The sequence below is a fragment of the Camellia sinensis genome, unplaced genomic scaffold, assembly GCF_055761805.1.
Source record: "Camellia sinensis isolate YWXY unplaced genomic scaffold, ASM5576180v1 Unanchor1, whole genome shotgun sequence".
NCBI classification, from domain to species: Eukaryota; Viridiplantae; Streptophyta; class Magnoliopsida; order Ericales; family Theaceae; genus Camellia; species Camellia sinensis.
In genome coordinates this window covers 7,135,726-7,153,794 of record NW_028128987.1, presented here as the reverse complement: position 1 = coordinate 7,153,794, position 18,069 = coordinate 7,135,726, and the positions used below count along the sequence as shown (strand labels likewise).

General features: G+C 41.4%; 1 protein-coding gene across 1 annotated transcript; it reads right to left on the bottom strand.

The window, feature by feature from the left end:
• Positions 1–4,328: 4,328 nt before the first annotated feature.
• Positions 4,329–17,393, bottom strand: LOC145814062 (uncharacterized). Its single transcript, XM_082910588.1, has 4 exons — positions 17,249–17,393; positions 16,599–17,162; positions 16,415–16,513; positions 4,329–4,436 (listed from the first exon to the last, which is right to left on the bottom strand). Exons 2-4 carry the CDS (start codon positions 17,124–17,126, stop codon positions 4,329–4,331), a joined length of 735 nt encoding a protein of 244 aa, XP_082766714.1. The 5' UTR covers positions 17,127–17,162; positions 17,249–17,393.
• Positions 17,394–18,069: the final 676 nt, after the last annotated feature.

Here is an 18,069-nt window from a genome sequence, read left to right as displayed (position 1 = left end):
TTTTGTTACATTGTGTATTATTTTGCATCTTGCCCCTGAACTACGCTGGTTTGATTCCTTGCAAAGGGATATGTAGGCAACTTTCGGGTTCAACCAACTACATCTGCATTTTGTTTATTTGTCCAAGTCTTCGGCCTTGTCAAAAATGGGTCGTCTCTGGTCTTTGTCATTCACTCATGTTATTTCATGACTCTAAGCTCTTTCAAAGAGGGGCAACTATAGACACCCCATTTTTGATCGCCCCTAAGACTTGGGTGTCACTGATTGCTTACTTGGTGATGAAAGTTGTGCAGTGCAAAGGTTCAATTTCTTTGGCAATGAGCGCATCAAATCCCAACCTTACACCCGATTTTTGGACCAAAACTATTTTGACCAATGATTTTTAGACCTTAAAACCATCTCTTTTAAAATATTTTTGAAAAAGTTCCTACAATGTTTTGAAGCTCACATTTCGTTAAATGTTGCGCTTTTCGATAAATCGAGCGAGGACAAAGTGGAAATACATGAAAGAGAGGTGAAATTTTTGAAAAATCTTTAAAACGTCTTGTTTAGAGGTTTGGAGTTGAAGAAAATTAGCGGAGAGGGAAGAAACCAAGTTAGGGGAGAAGATGGGCATGAACTATTAAGAGAGAGTAGAGCAGCCCTCGCTAAATCAAGCATATCCTTTTGTACACTTGGATTTCAGCTATGGGGCCACCACCATTGGAAAGTGGACTTTCGGGGCTTCATTTTACACACAAGAGTCTCCTCAAGCCGAGTCCATGTGAGGGAGATATGGTTGGTTGAAGTTAGGCATCAATCCGATTGAGCTGGAAATGAGTAGTCTTCACTAAAATGGGAATATCTTTTTTCAAACTTAGAATTTTGATGTAAGGCTTTCATCATTGGAAAGCTTACTTCTGGGGCTTCAATTTAGACACAAGAATGACCTGTAAATGAGTCCATATAAAGGAGATATGCCCATTTGAAGTTGAGCCTGGAAGCAGATTTTTTGTGGCCGACTGGCCACCAATGGTAGCCGACAGCCACCATTGGTAGCTGACCGGCTAGAAACGAAATTTTGCACAAGTGTGTTCCTGAGTTGGAGTAGAGGTGTTCTAGAAGCTGGCAGCGCTGTTGGTGTTCAAGCAAGTGCAAACAGAGGCTGCAAAGGCAAGGCGGTGACATTTTCGGGAGGAGAATTCGAGCATGCATGCATCCCTCATCCCTCGAGGCCGTTTAATTGCTTTATTAGTTAGTTGTAGCTAATTCATTCATGAAAGTGTTGTAATTATTTAATTAATTAATTCGTATTTTAATTAATTAGTTTAATTCGGTTTGTAATAATTAGTTAACTAGAATAGTTAATTAGTTTCGGTTTGTAATCGTTAGCTTAATTAGCGTAGCTAGTTAACTTAGCTCTTATTCATTTGGACCCTCCTTTGCGAGGGCATAATATTGTAATAAGTATGCGTGCGTGTGTGTCTGTCTTCTAACCCCACGTCTTTCTCCCTTTTATTTAATTGATTTTGATGTTTAGATTAGGGATCATTTTCGATTAGCATACCTTATGCTTGCAAGTTTGCATCCATTCATTTGTCTTGCATGCACTGAGGCTCCGCGCATCATTCAAACTGCATTGTCAATTTCAATACTTCTTTGAATATGTGTTTCAAAGCATGCTATCAAAGTGTTGCAAATACCATGATTAGGTAGCCAAGCCTATTTAATTGCATTATTGCATATGTTGCATTAAGCATCTTGTATAGTTAGGATCATGCATTTTTCTAACTAGTTTTTGTTTTGGCTTGGAGTACTCGGTAAGTCTTATGTTTTAGCATACTTGCATAAGTGTGATTGCCATATTGCCATGTTTCGCATGCTTGCCACGAGGCTATGTACTTATTTGCTAAACTGCACGAATGCCTATGGATGAAGGCTTTGTTGCTTGAATTGGAACAATTCAACGAATATACATTTTAAGCCCACTTTGCGAAGTGACAAATCATGTTTTAAGCCCACTTAAGGTGGCAAAATTCGCATTTTTAAGCCCATTTGAGGGTGGCAAATTCAAACCATTTTCGAAAACAAACATGAGTTGAATTGTTCCAAGTCTTGTGACTAGTCTATACTTGTTTGTGTGCGTCACATAGTAAAGTTAGCTAATAACCGGAATAAGAACACATAAGGTTTATAAGACATCATATCATAATACTAAAGGCTGATCTTTGATTGGGCGAGCGGCAGTGCTCATTTCAGGACCTTCCCCTCTCGTACCCAAGCTCCCGAGCCGAGGCAACTTTGGTGATGACGGACACATGGCCTTTGGCACGAGTCAGGGTTTCCTAAATTTTCTAATAACAAAATATTTAGGTGGCGACTCTGTAATCTGGCAAAACAGTTCAATTTTGGCATTATTTGATTCAAAATCGATTTTCTAAAATGATTTGTTGGATTGGACTCTTTGGTGTTTATTTGTTTCATATTGCACTTTGTGAGATTAAATTCAAAACCACAGGTAGAGTCCAAACTGTGAGGCCTTCTTTTCAAACCCTTTCCAAAAAGCAGGGGCGCGGAAAAAAAGCGAGCCCACATATATGCATTTATTTGTACTGTATTTTCTTCTCATTTATTAACGAATTCTTTGTCAAATAATTTATATATAATCATAATTCTTCTCCCCCTTTGACATCATCAAAATAAAATATTGATATACGAATTTGGATAGAGAACGAAAATTTTTAGTTTCCCAGAACGAAAATCATATAAACACATTTAAGAAAATAATTTGATTTGACCAAAAAAATTTTATTTCTCCCCCATGGTCATTATCGAGATTTGTTATCACCGACGAAGATATTGACTATCAAAAAATGTAGTGGCGCCGAAGATATTGACTATCAAAAGATTTGAGCAGATATACATCGATTATAGTATCAATGGTGTGTATACAATACATAGATGATGCGCAGAGATATGAAACGTTTAAGTGTTCTTAGAAAAAATTTGTTCACAGTCTGTGTAATCATGTCATTCCTTACCTTAGCCATCAATGGTTCTGACACGGATGTGGTGCCTAAGATTTAGGCAAATGAAAGCTTACCTACAGTGAATACATATGTTATTCCGCTAGCTGAAAGTCCTAGTATATTTGGTAACCGTAATGATATAGAGGCTATCAACAACACTATGGCTCTTAGTACACAGACGATGATTATAGTTTCCAATATGGCTCAACGAATACAAAGAAGAAGCTAAGAGAATCAGCGATTAAAAGAAGAAATTACCTATTTAAAACAATAACTTGCTGAAACTCGTCAGGTGAAGTGAAGTCTAGAGAGTAAATATGCACAGTTGGAGAATGCGATGCAATATTACTCAACCATTATAATACCAAGACTCACAGAGGTCGAAAATAGGGAGGTTCAAGTTCGGGAAGCTCATGAAAAGCTATTGAGAGAAGTTAAACGTAAAAAATCGGTGAAGCCTACTTAGAACAACATGAAATTTAGAAATATTTTCTCCAACTGAAATAAAATTGCAAGCATTTCTCTTTGTCATTTTTTTTTTAAATAAAAAGAATTTCTGGTTCAGATAAGGAGAAAAAATTAGAGTAATTTCAAAATATATCTTTAGAAAAACTCCTCTTGAGATTATGCATATGATCAAAAAATAAATTTAAGCAAATTCCCCCTGAGATTATGACACTGCATTTTTCTATGGTGATTTTGTGCAGATATAGCAATCATAGAACAATCACATGAAACATACAGTGTATGAAATATTATCATATCAAGTTAAGTAAGCACATAACAAATGTTGTTATATTTCATTCTCCTTTTGATCATTAATAAAAATGGATAAACTCAAAAGATGAGAAGATTTCAATAAGTGCCATAATCAATTAAGAGTTTAGAATACTATTTTCAGATTTTTTAAAATGTAACACATAAAGCAAATATTAGCTCGCATGAAAAATATCAATATACTACATCATCAAAATCATTTTAATAATAATGTGGCTTAATCAAAATAATTAAAGTTGAAATTAGATTACAAATTTTCAAACAATGTTATTAGTTAAACATTAAAATAGTAATAACTTTGTTTTCTTCTCTTTTTCCTCTACTTTCGTGTGGCTCAAATGATTTGTGTCATGGTCAAAATATAAAGCATGTATGGCATGGTATGGCATGTCATGACAATCATATATGTATTGAAATAAGATATTCATATATGCAATAGAGCATAAATTTTATCATCAAATAAAATATTTTCAGATTTGGAAACCAGCTTTTACTGAAGTTAGCTTTACCAATTATTTATTGTTGTTTTTTAATATTGCATGATTACTGTTCATCCGAGAAAATGTGGTGAATATTGTCTCCGGTCATATATTTTGAACATCCATTGTCCAAAAACCATTTTCTTCTACCGGATTTCACCTTGAAGCACACCTACAAAAAAAAAATCAAGTATTCAATTTTAGTACACAAACCTTTTTGGGTCCGTGAATGTTAGTTTCAAAGTTGCTTGATTTTGGAACCCATTTCTTTTTTTTTTAGCAAAAGGAATTCTTTTAATAGGACATGAAGATGAAATATGATATTTTCTACTACAAAAATGACATGTGAGATGAGAGTATCTAGAAGATGGATGAACAAAATCATTTTTGACAGTTTTTCTTTTTGAAAAAGGTTTATATCCAATTCCGACGATACCAAATGTACGATTTTGATTTTTTAGAATTTTTTCCAAAGTATCTCTTCCTTAAGTAAATTTTGAAAAAAAATATTTTTCAAATCTTCTATATTTTCATTCAAAATTGCTTTCTCCTTTTTTAAAGAATCATTTTCGATTTTCAAATCATTTGAGACATTTTTTTAAGAATCATTTTTCTTTTTCAAAATATCATTTTCATTTTTAAAAACTTCATTTTTATTTTTCAAGATTTTGTTTTCATTTTTAAAAACATCATTTTCAAGTTTCAAATCATTTAATTCCTTTTTCAAGATAGGAGACTCTTTTGACTTCAAAATATTATTTTCTTCTTTTATCTTTAAAAAATCTTTTTGTAACTCTTTAATTTTATTAGATAAAGATTCGTTTTCTGTTGTTGAATTTGAAAATAATTTTTTAAGTGCAATATTTTTAATGCTAAGTTTTAAAAATTTATCATGCAATTCCTCAATTGTAGATTGTAATTCATTAAAAGAATAAGATTCATTATTTACTTCATCATCATCTCCAAATGCCATTAGGCATAGGTTAGCAACTTCATTGTTGTTGTTTTCTTCATTGGAGCAACATTGATCATGATCTCCCCAGGCAGCTTTAATTTTCTTTTTGTTTCCATTCATCATTACAAGTTCATGGGTCATGAGAGACTCCAAAAGCTCTTCTATGCTCAATCATGTTAAATCTTTTGCTCCTTGAATAGCAGTCACTTTTGACTCCCAATTTTTTGACAAGGATTTGAGAATTTTTCTCATCAACTCAACATTAATATAAGATTTACCAAGAAATTTTTTAGAACATTGATAATGTTAGTAAATCTAGAAAACATTTCAAAAATATATTCATGAGATTCCATCTTAAAAAGCTCATAATCATGAATCAACATACTAATTTTAGAATCTTTAACATAGTTGTCCCTTCATGTATGGTCTCTAATTTATCCCAAATTTTCTTGGCCGATTCACATATACAGATTTTATTAAACTCATTAGAATCTTAAGCACAAAATAAAAAATTCATGGCCTTGGCGTTCATTCGAATGCTTCTCAAATCATTATTGTCTCATTCATGTTTTTCCTTGGGCAACATTCGCCCTTGGATGGTCTTGGAGGGTATCTCATGACCATTGATTGTAATTCTCCATAACTAATAATTTAAAAGTTGAATGAAAATTTTTATTCCTGCTTTCCAGGAAGTATAATTTGAGTCATCAAACAATGGTGGTCTAGAAAGCAATTGACCTTTAGCAAAATAAACATCAAAATTGGTTGCCATGATCTAATCTTAGACGGTTAAGTCAAATGTAAGAGCCCAAGCTCTGATACCAATTGTTATCTCAGGTAGGCAACCCAAGTGAGGGGTGAATTGGATTTTTCAAATAAATTGCCAAATTAAAAATATTAACCCAAATAATAAATAAATAAATATCAAATAATATTCCAACTCAACAATATCAAACAGAGTAATCAAATAAAATGAGCAAAGGGAAAAGAAAGCAAAATCAGCAATTTATAGTGGTTCGGCACGCTGAGCCTACGTCGACTCCTCAAGTATCCTCCCCATGAATTTCTCCACTATTCTTCAAATAATAAGACACCACTAGCTTCACGAGTACTAGTGAACCTTTACAACAAGTGAATAATCCCAATCACTCCGACTAGTTTAGAATCCGATACCTAGTCACACCTAACTAATTAATTTTATCTCAAAAATCACTCACAAAAATATCTCAACTAGTTTAGAATCTGGTGCCTAGCCACATCTAATCCAAGTGATTTTATCTCAAAAACTCTCTCTTTACAAGAATAATAAGAGTAAGGGATAGAAAACCCTTTTACAATTTTGCTCAACTCTCAACAAATGTTCTCACAGAAAATATAACTCAATGAAGTACAATACAATATTTGAGAATATTTCAATATAACAAATTTTTCTCTTCTTCACTTCTTTTCTTCTTCTTTTTCTTCAACCAAAGTACTCCTTATATATCATAAAATTATATCCGTTGGTTCATATCCGTTGGGAGAGACACATGCGAAGCACGAGCACCAATCATTTTCAAATATGGCATGCGGGGGATTAAAAATATAGACAACGGTCGCTTTTGATAAATAGTAATTCAATTTTTTCAGCCATTTCTTGTAAAAAAAAAAAAACAAAGAGTGCACAGTAACTTGCATAATAACTTTACTAATAAAATATTTGAATGTACAGTACTTTTCTATTAAAATATTTGAATACATAGTAACTTCTCTATTAAAATATTTGAATACACAATGACTTCTCTATTAAAATATTTGTATACATAGTAAAATCTCTTTAAATAACATTTATATCAGATATGAAAATATATACCCCTTTTAAAATCTTTATAATTATTGTAGAAATTCTAATAAAAATAACCATCCATCTCATGTGAGTATATCAAAATTTTCAAAGAAAACAAACAATCAATATCAAATTTGCCAAAAGATGAATAGTGATCAATCGTATTTTTCAAAATGTAAATAATAAATTTTATAAAATATTTTTGTAAAATCAAATCTTGCACAATAATTTCGATTTAAATAATATTTATAACAAATACATCAAACAACATATATTTTAAATAAATAATATTTTGTGTCAAAGAATGTAGAATATTGTAGACACCCCATTTTTGACCGTCCTCAAGACTTGGACGTCACCGTTTGAACACACGGTGATCCTCCATGTTTGTGTTCGTTTGGAGTTCCCGGAGGTCTCGGCCCGCGCGCCTTGCCTCAGGATCCCCGAACTCGACCGTTTAGTGTCTGGTTTTGCACCAAACACTTGCATCTTGCCTTGGAAGGGCAAGGTGGGGCTTGTAGACCATCCCCACCCATCACCGGCAGTGGCTAGATGCCACCGGCTGGTTTTTACTGCCACCGGCAATATAGTTTGCCGGCCGGCACTCTAGTTTGCCGGCCGGCACTATTTGTTGCCGACCGGCACTCTTTTTGGCCAAGATGGCATTTTTGGCCGGCCGATTGCTGTTCATCTGCTTTTGCAGATATTTTTAGACAGCTGTATTGCTTTTGCTCCCCTCCATACACGTGTATGGAGGGATCTCCCTCTTACAAAGCTTGTCTTGTAAGCTTTACAAGAGACATATAGAGAGGGCTTCTCTCTAAGGAAAAAAGAGAGCTTTTAGACATTTTAGGGGGAGAAAAAGACAGACAAAGCTCTGGTTTTTTTCTAGGGTTAGGGTTAGATATACACAACCTATCTCTCTTTCCCTCTTATTTGTACACTAGGTGTTTTGTGTCACACTATTGCACACAAACACCTAGTGTTTCACCTTCCTCTTGGAGCTGAGGTTCCAAAGAGTTTGTTTTGAGATTTTGGTGTTGGATTCAAGCCAAAGGAGGCCATTGGAGCACCATTTGTGAAGGGGTCTTCAAGGGTAAGATTCTAGTCCTTTTTTCCCCATTCTTGCATTAATTTTATACCTATCTTAGAGCTGTTTTTGTGTTTGTTGTATAACATAAAAAAGTTCTGTTTTTAAGCCCTCTTTATTGTTTATTCAGAGTGTTTTGTTGTTTGAGGGTTGTTGACCACCCTTAGGCCTTGAAAGGCCTCATTTTGAGCCATTTTGTGTTAGCTCCGGGATTTTGGTGTTGAGGTCTCTTCACCACTGAAATCTTGAGGGATTTCAGTGGTGAAGATGATGCTTTGAAGTCCTAAGAAGGAGAGGGCCACCCCCTCTCCTTGTTGTCCTTGAAAAGGGCGTATTTTGGCCTCTCAAGGAAGCCTATGCTTGAGTGTGTGTTGAGCATGTTTGGTTTGTTTTTCATGCTTATATATCCATAATATAACATGATTTCAAGTTGGTTTTGGAACTCCATGCATGTTTAGCATAGTTGCCATGTAATGCCTTATTTGTGCCTTAACATGTTCTAGGTTGTTAGCCTTTGTTGGAGCATGTTTTAGGCTTGCATTTGTGAAGTTTATGTGCTTATTTTGCCATGTTTTAGCTCTGTCCATAGTCGTTTGGGTTGATCTTTGCATGCATTATATAGCTCCTTTGTGTTTGGGCTTGTTGGCCTTGAGTATGTGCATGTGTAGCATGTCATCTTTGCATTGTTTTGACGATTTGGAATCATCCTACATGCTATTTCAGTCCCATTTCCATGCTTGTTGGATTGCCTTGCATGTCTCTTTGATGCTTTGAAAGCATGTGTTGCAATGCTCCATGTTTTGGCCATGGTGTATGCCTTTGTATTTGAGCCACTTAGATGCCATCTAAGGAGTCCTTTGGCCTTGTTTTAACATGCTAAAAACCTGTTTTAGGTTGCTTAATGCATGCCATGTTTGTTGTGATAAAACATGCTTCAAAGCTCCATGATTTGCCTCAAGTATTTAGACCATGTTTGGTGCATGCTTGGCTTGATTTGTTGCTTGGTTTGGCACCATGTATTGGCATGATTTCGAGGCTTATAATGCATGCTAATTGTTCATGTTTGTCCCTTTCAAGTGTGCTTGAATATTGCTTGATTTATGCTTAAGTGTTGGTCCTTATGTGCATGTGTGTGTGTGCCATTTAGCCCTCACTCTTTAGCACTTTTGGCCACTGTTTTAGGTCTATTTTAGAGCTGCCTAATTCATGTATAAGTCCATCTTTCCATTTATTTGCATTGCCATATGTATGCTTGTATGCTTGCATAAGTGCTTTGCCATGCCATGTTGCATCCTTAGCTTGTATGCCTAGGTTGCATTGCATCTTGCATGCATACCTTGTTCCTTGAAATGGTGATAGGAATTAGGCCTAATTTGTTTGATTGGTTTGCATGCATTTGAAATCAAAGTTGCATACTTGGTTCCTTGGGCCATCATGCATGGAAATGCGTGATTGGTGGTCCGAGAACCAAGGCACATGTCCCTTTGAGTCATCACAATGATAAGAGACATGGTTGGTGCATACATGCCTTGAATTGTGCTGCCATGCCTTGTTTTGCCCTCTGTTGCTGTGAGTTGCAGGTCCAGCAGACTTTCTTTGCCGACCGGCAGTGTAAGGTGCCGGCCGGCAATCTTTTCTCTGCCGACAGACTCAATTTTGTGCCGATGGACACATACCAGTGCCGGTGATGATTCCACTCAGCCGGTGGTACTCCCCAGTGCCTGGGGATGCAACCCTGAGGTTTTGACAGCCTCCAGAGGAGCATAGGAGAGAAAACAGAGGCAGCTTGCGCATGGCGGCGCGCTTCCCGAGGCGTTTTCCTGTTTTAATTAGTCTATTTAATTTGTTAATTAAATTAGGCAATTTGTAATATTAATTAGCCGGTGTAGTTAATTAATTTGTAATATTTATTCGGTCCCTCCGAGTGAGGGCAAATCTGTAATAAGTGTGCGTGGGTGGTGTGTATGTCTTCCAACCTCACTTCTTTCTTCCCTTTTACTTACCCGCTTTAATGGTTAGTATTAGGACACGTTTAAATTAGCATACCTCATGCTATGCATGCGTGCATCCATGCATTTGTATTACATGCATTGAGCTCGGTACATCATGCTAACTGCATATGTATTTTCAAATTCCAAACTGAATATGTGTTAATTGTGCATTTTCACATGACATGTCTAGGTTAGCCGAGCCTATCTTAGCAACACTTTGTATGCGATGCATTAGGCACTTAACATGGACTTGGATCATGCATGTTTGCTAACGAGTTCTTTGTTTTGGCACGGAGTACGATGTAAGTATTTCCGCTTTAACATATCGCATGAGTGTGAATGTTGCCATGTCAGCATGCTTAACATGTGGCTAGATGCTTATGTGTTATAAACTGCTTGAATGCCTGTGGGTGAAGGTTGGATTGTTTGAGTTGGAAAAACTCGTTGAAATCCGTGTTTTAGCCTACTTGCGAGTAGCAAATTCCAAAGCATTTTCAAACCGAACGGATATGCAATGTTTATTTCCAAATTAGGCAATCTAGTCTATACTTGTTTGCTGTGCGCATAACATAGTAATTCTAAGCTAATAAGCGGAATAAGAACACATAAAGTTTTCAAATACGGATATCACGGTTAGTAGAGGCCGGTCTTCGGACCGGGCGAAAGGGGGTGCTCATAGCTGACCTTCCCCGATCGTACCCAAGCTCCCGAGCCGAGACAACTCCGGTGATGACGGACATGTGGCCTTCGGCACCGAGTCAGGGTTTCCTAAATTCCCCCATTTTAAAATATTTAGGTGGCGACTCTGTATCTAGCAAAGCAGTCCATGTTTGGCACTACTTTTTCAAAAATCTGTTTCTCAAAACGATTTGCCAGATTTGGACTCTTTGGTTCAGATTAAGAACCGTGACACAAGTCGAGTCCGAACTGTAGTAACCCCAAATGAACAGAACGGGACTCATCCTCCCGGGGCGTTCGGGGACGTCTACAGTTTCTGGCGACTCTGCTGGGGAGTTTTAGAGAGTTTGACTCGAACTCGTGATATCCTGTTTTGACTTCATTTATGTGTTTCTTTGCATTGCATGTGCATTGGTGCGCCTAGGAACACAGTGTTTGCCATCTGCCATTCCTGAACGGTTTGCCGGAGGCTTGTCTTGTCAAGGCATGTCCATAAGGCTGACCGACTATGGGCTCTGACAGTATGGGAACACAAACCCCGGTTTACCGGGGCACCCTTTTGACCATTCGACCTAGTGCATATTCGGAATCCATAGTGACCATTCCAAGCTAGGACAGGTTGCTTACCCGATGCTACGTTGTTTGAAACCGCTGTGTGCGTAGTGAAACCCTAGCTCCTGACAAAATAGGACAGGGAAACCCTACCCCAACATAGGGGTGTTTTGGCTCTCTTTACTTGCTATGTGCTTTTAGAGTGTATCTCTACAGGAACGCATATACCAGTTTGCGAGTTTGAGTATCGGGCCCGAAGGCGCCAGAATCAGTATTGTTGAGAATCAGTTATCAGGAATCAGTTATCCGCGGGTATCAGATTCAGTATTTTGGGAACAGAAATCTGGGAACAGTGATCAGCAGTAGGGTACAATTGTTTGGCTACACCCGTGTTTGATCAGTTTGGGCTGAAATGCTGCCTGTTTTTCTTTCAGTTCAGAGAGTTGTAGAGTTGATAAAGAACAGCCAGTGTCTCCCCTTTGCTGAGGCAGGATTTATGGCGGCACAAAGTTCAGAAGAAATTGTGGTTATAACGGCTGCATTGGAGCAGGGAACCGTTCCGCAGAGTGAGGCCAACATCAGTATGTCATACCCGCCCAGGTCGCCCGTTGTGCACCCGGTTTGGGCTCCCCAGTTATACCAGGCTCGTGAGCCCACCACCTTCGAATTAATGGGGATGATAGGCGATCTCCAAAGGTCTGTGGCAGACCTCGCCTATGGAATGTCGGCTTCACCGCCAGCGGCGCCGTATGCCGGGAATTTTGTACCACAGGAGCCCCCGCTACTGGGGCGGATTGTGATAGAGCTTAGCCAGCCAGAGGTGGCTTCCGGCTACAGCCACGACATGCCAGTATCAACCCCGATCCTTGATCAGGCTGAGGCCAAAGGAAAAGACAAGGCAAAGATAGATGTCGACCCCATTGAGCAACTGCTGTGGGCAGTCGAGGCTTTGAAGGCCAGAGGGATGAACAAACAACAAACGTCTGCAATAGTGACCAAAGCTGTAGATGACGCTTTCCCCGCTCCAATCAAAGGCAGTTCAAGCCAGACAGAAAACCGGGATGGGCCCCGTCATGCGCAGACAATTCCAGTAGCTCCCACCCCTGCACCGGGAAAGGTTCAAAAAGCCAGGGCGGCGCCAGCTGATCCTTTCGCCAGCGCATCCGGCAAGAATCCTCAAACTGCAAAGTACCTGCCCCGAGGGCGCAGAGTCTTTCACGACCTCCACATGCCTTTGTCTAAGGCATTGTTAATATTGGCGAAGAATGGGCATCTTAAGCCTTTGGAGCCCCGGCCACTCCCGAAGAATCTCCCCGCCACTCATGATGCTACCTTGTACTGCGCGTACCATCAACAGTCCGGTCACAGTACCGATGGATGTTCCCGCCTTCGTCATGAAGTGCAGGATTTGATTGATAACAAGGTTATCCTACCACCCACCTCGGGCAAGCCCGTCACCACTCAGTTGTTGGATTTTGAGGGCTCAGATACTGCGAGTATGTAAAGTGAACCGCCTGCGGGCAACATTTGGTACATTTTGGATGAAGCGTCTGGCACGCATTTTTGAGCATCGGTGAAACCGAGTTTTGTAAATCTTGGCTTGGATGTCGAGTCAGTCTTTTGTTTTGAGTCTGTCTCTTTGTCTTGAGTCAGACTTTTTTGCTTAAGGGTCTGTCTGATTGTATCGAGTCAGTCCCCGTTGTATATAATACCAGGTGATTCTGGGGTTGTTGCCTCGAACACCATTTTGTTTTGTAATTATTATCTGTTTTTGTCTTGAGTCTGTTTCTGCCGAGGGGCCAGTTGCGCCAACAAAACCGAATGAAACAACTGTTGCTATCTCAACTTCATGCTTGCTTTCAGCATAAATGCCAGAGAATTTGATTGGGCTGACAGTACATCTCGCCTGCTCTCCTGTGTGCCAAACTCATTGCAATAACCTAAGATTTTCAAAAAACAAACCTTTTGAACACTGCGGTGATGAAAACGAAGAGGAAGGAATTCCTCGGGTTTTGTAAAATTTTGATCATTTTGAGAGAAAGAGAGGCGTGCTAAGCCTTTTTATGAATAAAGCCATGCTTGTCGGCGTGAGTACTGAGAAGGATCCTGGCCTGATCCAGATTGGTTCCACACTATCTTCGGCGCGAGCGATTTGTCACTTTCTTAAAAACTTTCAAAAGCAAATGTCTTACGCGGCCCTGCGAAGACCTGTGTGGAATCGCTCTTGAGATTGCGCAGCCTAGGATCGCTCTCAGCCTCAAGATTCAATCTATTTGTTTTCCGAGTTTGAACCCGTTCAGAATGTTCAGAAAGTTCAACGGACAAACGCCATGGAGGCCCGTGTGGCCAGTTTCGAAACAGCCCTCGAGCAAGAGGCACCAAAGCCGAATCAGAAGGAGTAGATCTCGCCGGAAGAAGCTCGTAGAGTAACCCTGATGGATTCTCCGCAAATCAGTGCAACAGCCGTTCTCCTAGACACAGAGAGGCTTCAATTTCAAAAAAAAAACCATTTGGCATGGACTTGCTACACTTTTACCCTTTGAGAGGCTCGCTGGGCCGAAAACCCGGAAGGGCGACCCAGGCAAAAGTTAGAGCAAGAGAAAAATACAAAAAAGAGAAAAATACAAAAAGAAAGATTGAAAAAGAATAAAAAAAGAAAAAAGAAAAGAAAAAGAAAAGAAGAAATAGAAAATGAAAAGAAGCTCGCAAGGTCGAAAACCCGCATTGGGCGCCTTGGCAAAAGTGAGAGCCAAACAAAGTGAAGGTTAAAATACCCGAGTGGACCTTAACTGGAACTACGTAAGGCTTGATTCCCATGTTTGGGATACGTAGGCAACTTCATCATGAAGTCCAGCCCCCAACGCTTTCATAAGCGTCTCAGTCCATGCAATGGTTTCGATTTCATCTCAAAGTCCAGCCGCCAACACCCTTCAAAGGCGACTGTGTCCATATATGTGTTGTGACCGTCTTCGTCGTCGCTGTGTCCAAGAGCTCGACCATCGCCAATGAAGACTGTTTACAGACTGCTGCGGCACCATCCAAACAAGGGGCAACTTTCCGTTGCCACGAGCCGCCGTGAGCCGCCATTCAAACTAGGGGAAACTTTCCGTTGCCTCACACCCTCCTTCAAACCAGGGGCAATTTTCCATTGCCTCTGATCCGAGGTTGCGCGTCTTGAAGGGTAAGCTCCATGCTCGTCGAGCATTGACTGTTTGAAAAATAGTTTTTGAAAATTTTTACTGAGGTTGACTATTTTCTCGAAAACTATTTCATTTTCCAAAACTGGACCATTGTCTTGGACCCAAAAAAGGAAAATTTTCAGTGCTTGCTGTCTGACTTGCATGCTTTTCAAATCAACAGTCGAACAAGTATGTTAATCTGACTCTCGTTTTGATCAAAACCGTTTTAGTAGAAAGCAAAAACGAAAGAATGGTTAGAATGATGAACTAGGGGCACAGTTGAGCCAGGCGTTCTGTCTTTCCCCCATCATTGACGTACTTGCCAGAAGAGCACTCTGCCCGCCAGAAGAAATAGCTGTGAGCTAACGGCATCGGGCGTGAACCCACACCTTTCTATTAATCACCCCGGGGAGGGATTGAAAAATGAGAGATATGAAGAATAGAGAGGTGTAAGTTGAGAGAAAAGTGAGGAAAAGGGTTTTGAGAGAAAATCCGAGCTCGAGAACCGAGTGATGTGAGAATCACAAATCAGAAAGGGTGGGAAACAATACCCAGATTGAACTGGCTCCTCGTGGTCCGAGGTCTCCCATCTTCGTTTACGCGTCTGTGTGTCGTGTCTCTTTCATTTGACGGTCTCGTCTTTTGTTTTGAGTCTCTCCCGAGCGTGCCTCGTTGTGTTTAGGTCGTGTACCTCTTTGTTTGAGTCCTCCCCGCTGTGTTCAGTGGTAGGCTCGATATCCCGGTTTGAAAAAACCTCATTCGATTTCAAAAATCGTTTATGCTCAGAATGCTGTGCCATTCTCTACATTTGAACGTGTCTCGACTCCAACCGGTTCCATCTTTGAGGTCCGTCCTGTCAGATTGGGCTGTTTGTTTGAGAATTGCCGTGTGCAGAATGAATCGAATGCTGTGTTATGGGCTGTATGCAGATTAATCCCCAGTAGAGCAAGGGCTGTATGTCCAGAATCAGGCAGTGGGTTGCTTGGGTTATTTTGCTGTTGGCTGTCTAGTTATCTGATTATTACAGTGCAAGTGTTCAATTTTCAGACAGCCAATCAATTCCATTTACATTGAGGTGTAACATGATGAGATGCGATGCAATGCATGAAATGTGTAAATGTAAACACTTTTTCAGATAAAAAGTCCGTTTCATTTCATTATCTTTTCAAATGTACAAGTTTTGGAAACAAAATCTGCCTGCGGCAGTACAAGGTAATCTATCTACCAACAAAAAGAAAAGTACAAGGAAAGAAAGAAGAGATAGCAAAAATCTGCATCTGTGTCAAGCACTCCGAAGGGCCGTCAGTCTGTCCTGGTCCTCTTCCTGGACGAGGGTCTAGGAGCATCATCAGCGTCGTCGTCAGAGCCCGAGCTAGAACCGTCTCTGGTCTCCTCCTCCGATGACCCTGCCTCCGCCTCTGGCTCCTCGTCATCATCATCATCCGGGACTGGAGCTCGCGAGCTACTCCCGACGTGAGTACGCCCTCCCCTGGTACGGGGAAATATCCGGCCCTCCTCATCTCTCCCCCGGGCAGGGACAGAAGGCCTAGCTGGAGCACCTCCTGCCATGGGAATCTGAAAAGGAGGCTGAAAAGTACATGAAAAAGAAATGCATCAGTATACTGTAGACAGTTTATCAGTGCAGAATGCAATGCAGAGTACAGTGTAAGAATGCCGTGAGCAGTTTAGCAATGCAGAACGCAGAGTATGAGTATAGTGTAAGAATGTCGTGAGCAGTTTATCAGTGTAGGGTACAGTGCAGAATGCAGTGTATGCAGTGTGTCAGATGCTGTGAGATCAGTGTATCAGGTGTCGTGCCGTGCATCAGATTATGTAAAGCAGTGTATGAATGGTTTCAGGCCAGTGTCAGAAGGACATACCGGTATGCTGTAGACGGCTAGGAGGTCAAATGTTCGCTGGAGCATCCCCATCATCGAGGCATTCATCGCCAACGACTGACGGGTGTACTCAGAAGAAGCCTGCAAAGGTATCAGATGCATTAGTATTCTGTGGAATATCAAGTAAACTGAATTGAATAACTGTACGAAGTGCAGTGATACATACCGGCGGTAAGTCGGGGATGTCAATGAACTCATGACCAGCCGGTGGAGGGGCGAAGGGGATCTGATAGGTCGACCCACCCTGCCCCTGGAAAGTCAGTACAGCAGGCAGGGCAGGCCAGCCAGCTCCTCGTCCTCCCCGCACTCCGCCCCTGCCACGGACCCGGGCCCTCCTCGAAGATCCAGCCCCTGCTCCCGCTCCGGCCCCAGCCGCCGATGCTACAGGCCTGGCCCCCTCTGCTCGACGACCGCTCAGGGGGCGCATCAGGTACGTCCGCACGTACTCCTGATAGTCGCCGGTGCCTCGGAAGCCGGCCTCCTCCCAGCCGATGGAGTAATCATCCAGCTGCTCAGCGGTAAGCCCCTCAGTCTCCCTCATCTCTGCAGGAGGGTGAGCCGGGACTATCTGCTCACGTAACCCCAGGGTCTGGCGTAGAAAACGCTCCCCCAGGTACCAAGCCCGACAGACCGGACCCTCTAACAAGATCCGGAAACGCGAGGTCTCCTCAGCACCAGGGAACCGACCCCGCATCGCCGACGGCAAGGAGGCCCATGGCCGCCATGTGATCTGAAAATGACAGACAGTTTGTTATCTACTGTTATTGAAACATGCAGTGGGAAAGCGAAGCTAAATAAACTGAAAGTAAAGCATACCTCGGCCGGGGTGATGGTGTCAAAATATCGGCGGAAGAAGCCGAATGTCTCCCGTGGTCGCCGGGTGCATCTCCCGTCGAAGCGACTCGAGAACGGGACAGCCGGAGGAGGCTCCGCAACTGGCACGGGTGCAAGCCTAGGGAAGTAGGCGTAAACCCACAGCTGCAAAACAGATGTCAGTATGACTATCAGAAAAAGCAGAATATACAGAATAAAGCAGAAATAGCAGAGTCGTGTGTTGTGCAGTGTATTGTGTACAGTGTACAGTGTGAGCAGTGTACAGTCAGTGTAAAGTAGAATGTATGTGTGTGCCGTGTGTACAGTATACAGCAAGTGTAAAGCAGACTACAGTGTGTGCAGTGTACAGAGTACGGAAAGTACGAGACAGGAATGAAATAGTGGAGAAGAAATGTACCTCCCAAGCCCGCCAGTAACCTCCAAGCAGCTGGCCGCTGCCACGAGAAGCCGAGCTCATATATCCGTACAGGGTGGCCAGAGCAGCGCCGCCCCAATCGTAGTGCAGAATATCCCGGACGTCCACCAGTGCGCTGAGAAGGCAGAGAGGCACGGTGTTCGCCCGGTCGGCGAAGATGGTAGTCCCGAACAGGAACATGAGGAAGCCGCGAGCATACCTCTCCTCGTCCTCTGGGGTCATCTGCACCTCCTCCAACGCGGGCTGGACCCGAAACTGTGTCTCGAACCAGGAGTATCGGACAAAACCTGGACGAGCTAGTGGTGGGGCCTCCCCCAGTAGATGGACCTGAGCGGCGGTCCACTCATCCATGTCTGTGTCGAAAGGGATCGGATCCCCCCCTACCCCG

What these genes read in the sequence shown, in the direction of transcription:
- LOC145814062 (XM_082910588.1), bottom strand. Translation starts at nt 17,126, where the DNA reads ATGCGGGGTCGGTTCCCTGGTGCTGAGGAGACCTCGCGTTTCCGGATC. An exon ending in ACATCCCCGACTTACCGCCG is followed by an intron (nt 16,514 to 16,598) that starts GTATGTATCACT and finishes ATACCTTTGCAG; the next exon opens with GCTTCTTCTGAGTACACCCG. An exon ending in TAGCCGTCTACAGCATACCG is followed by an intron (nt 4,437 to 16,414) that starts GTATGTCCTTCT and finishes TTTTTTTTGTAG; the next exon opens with GTGTGCTTCAAGGTGAAATC.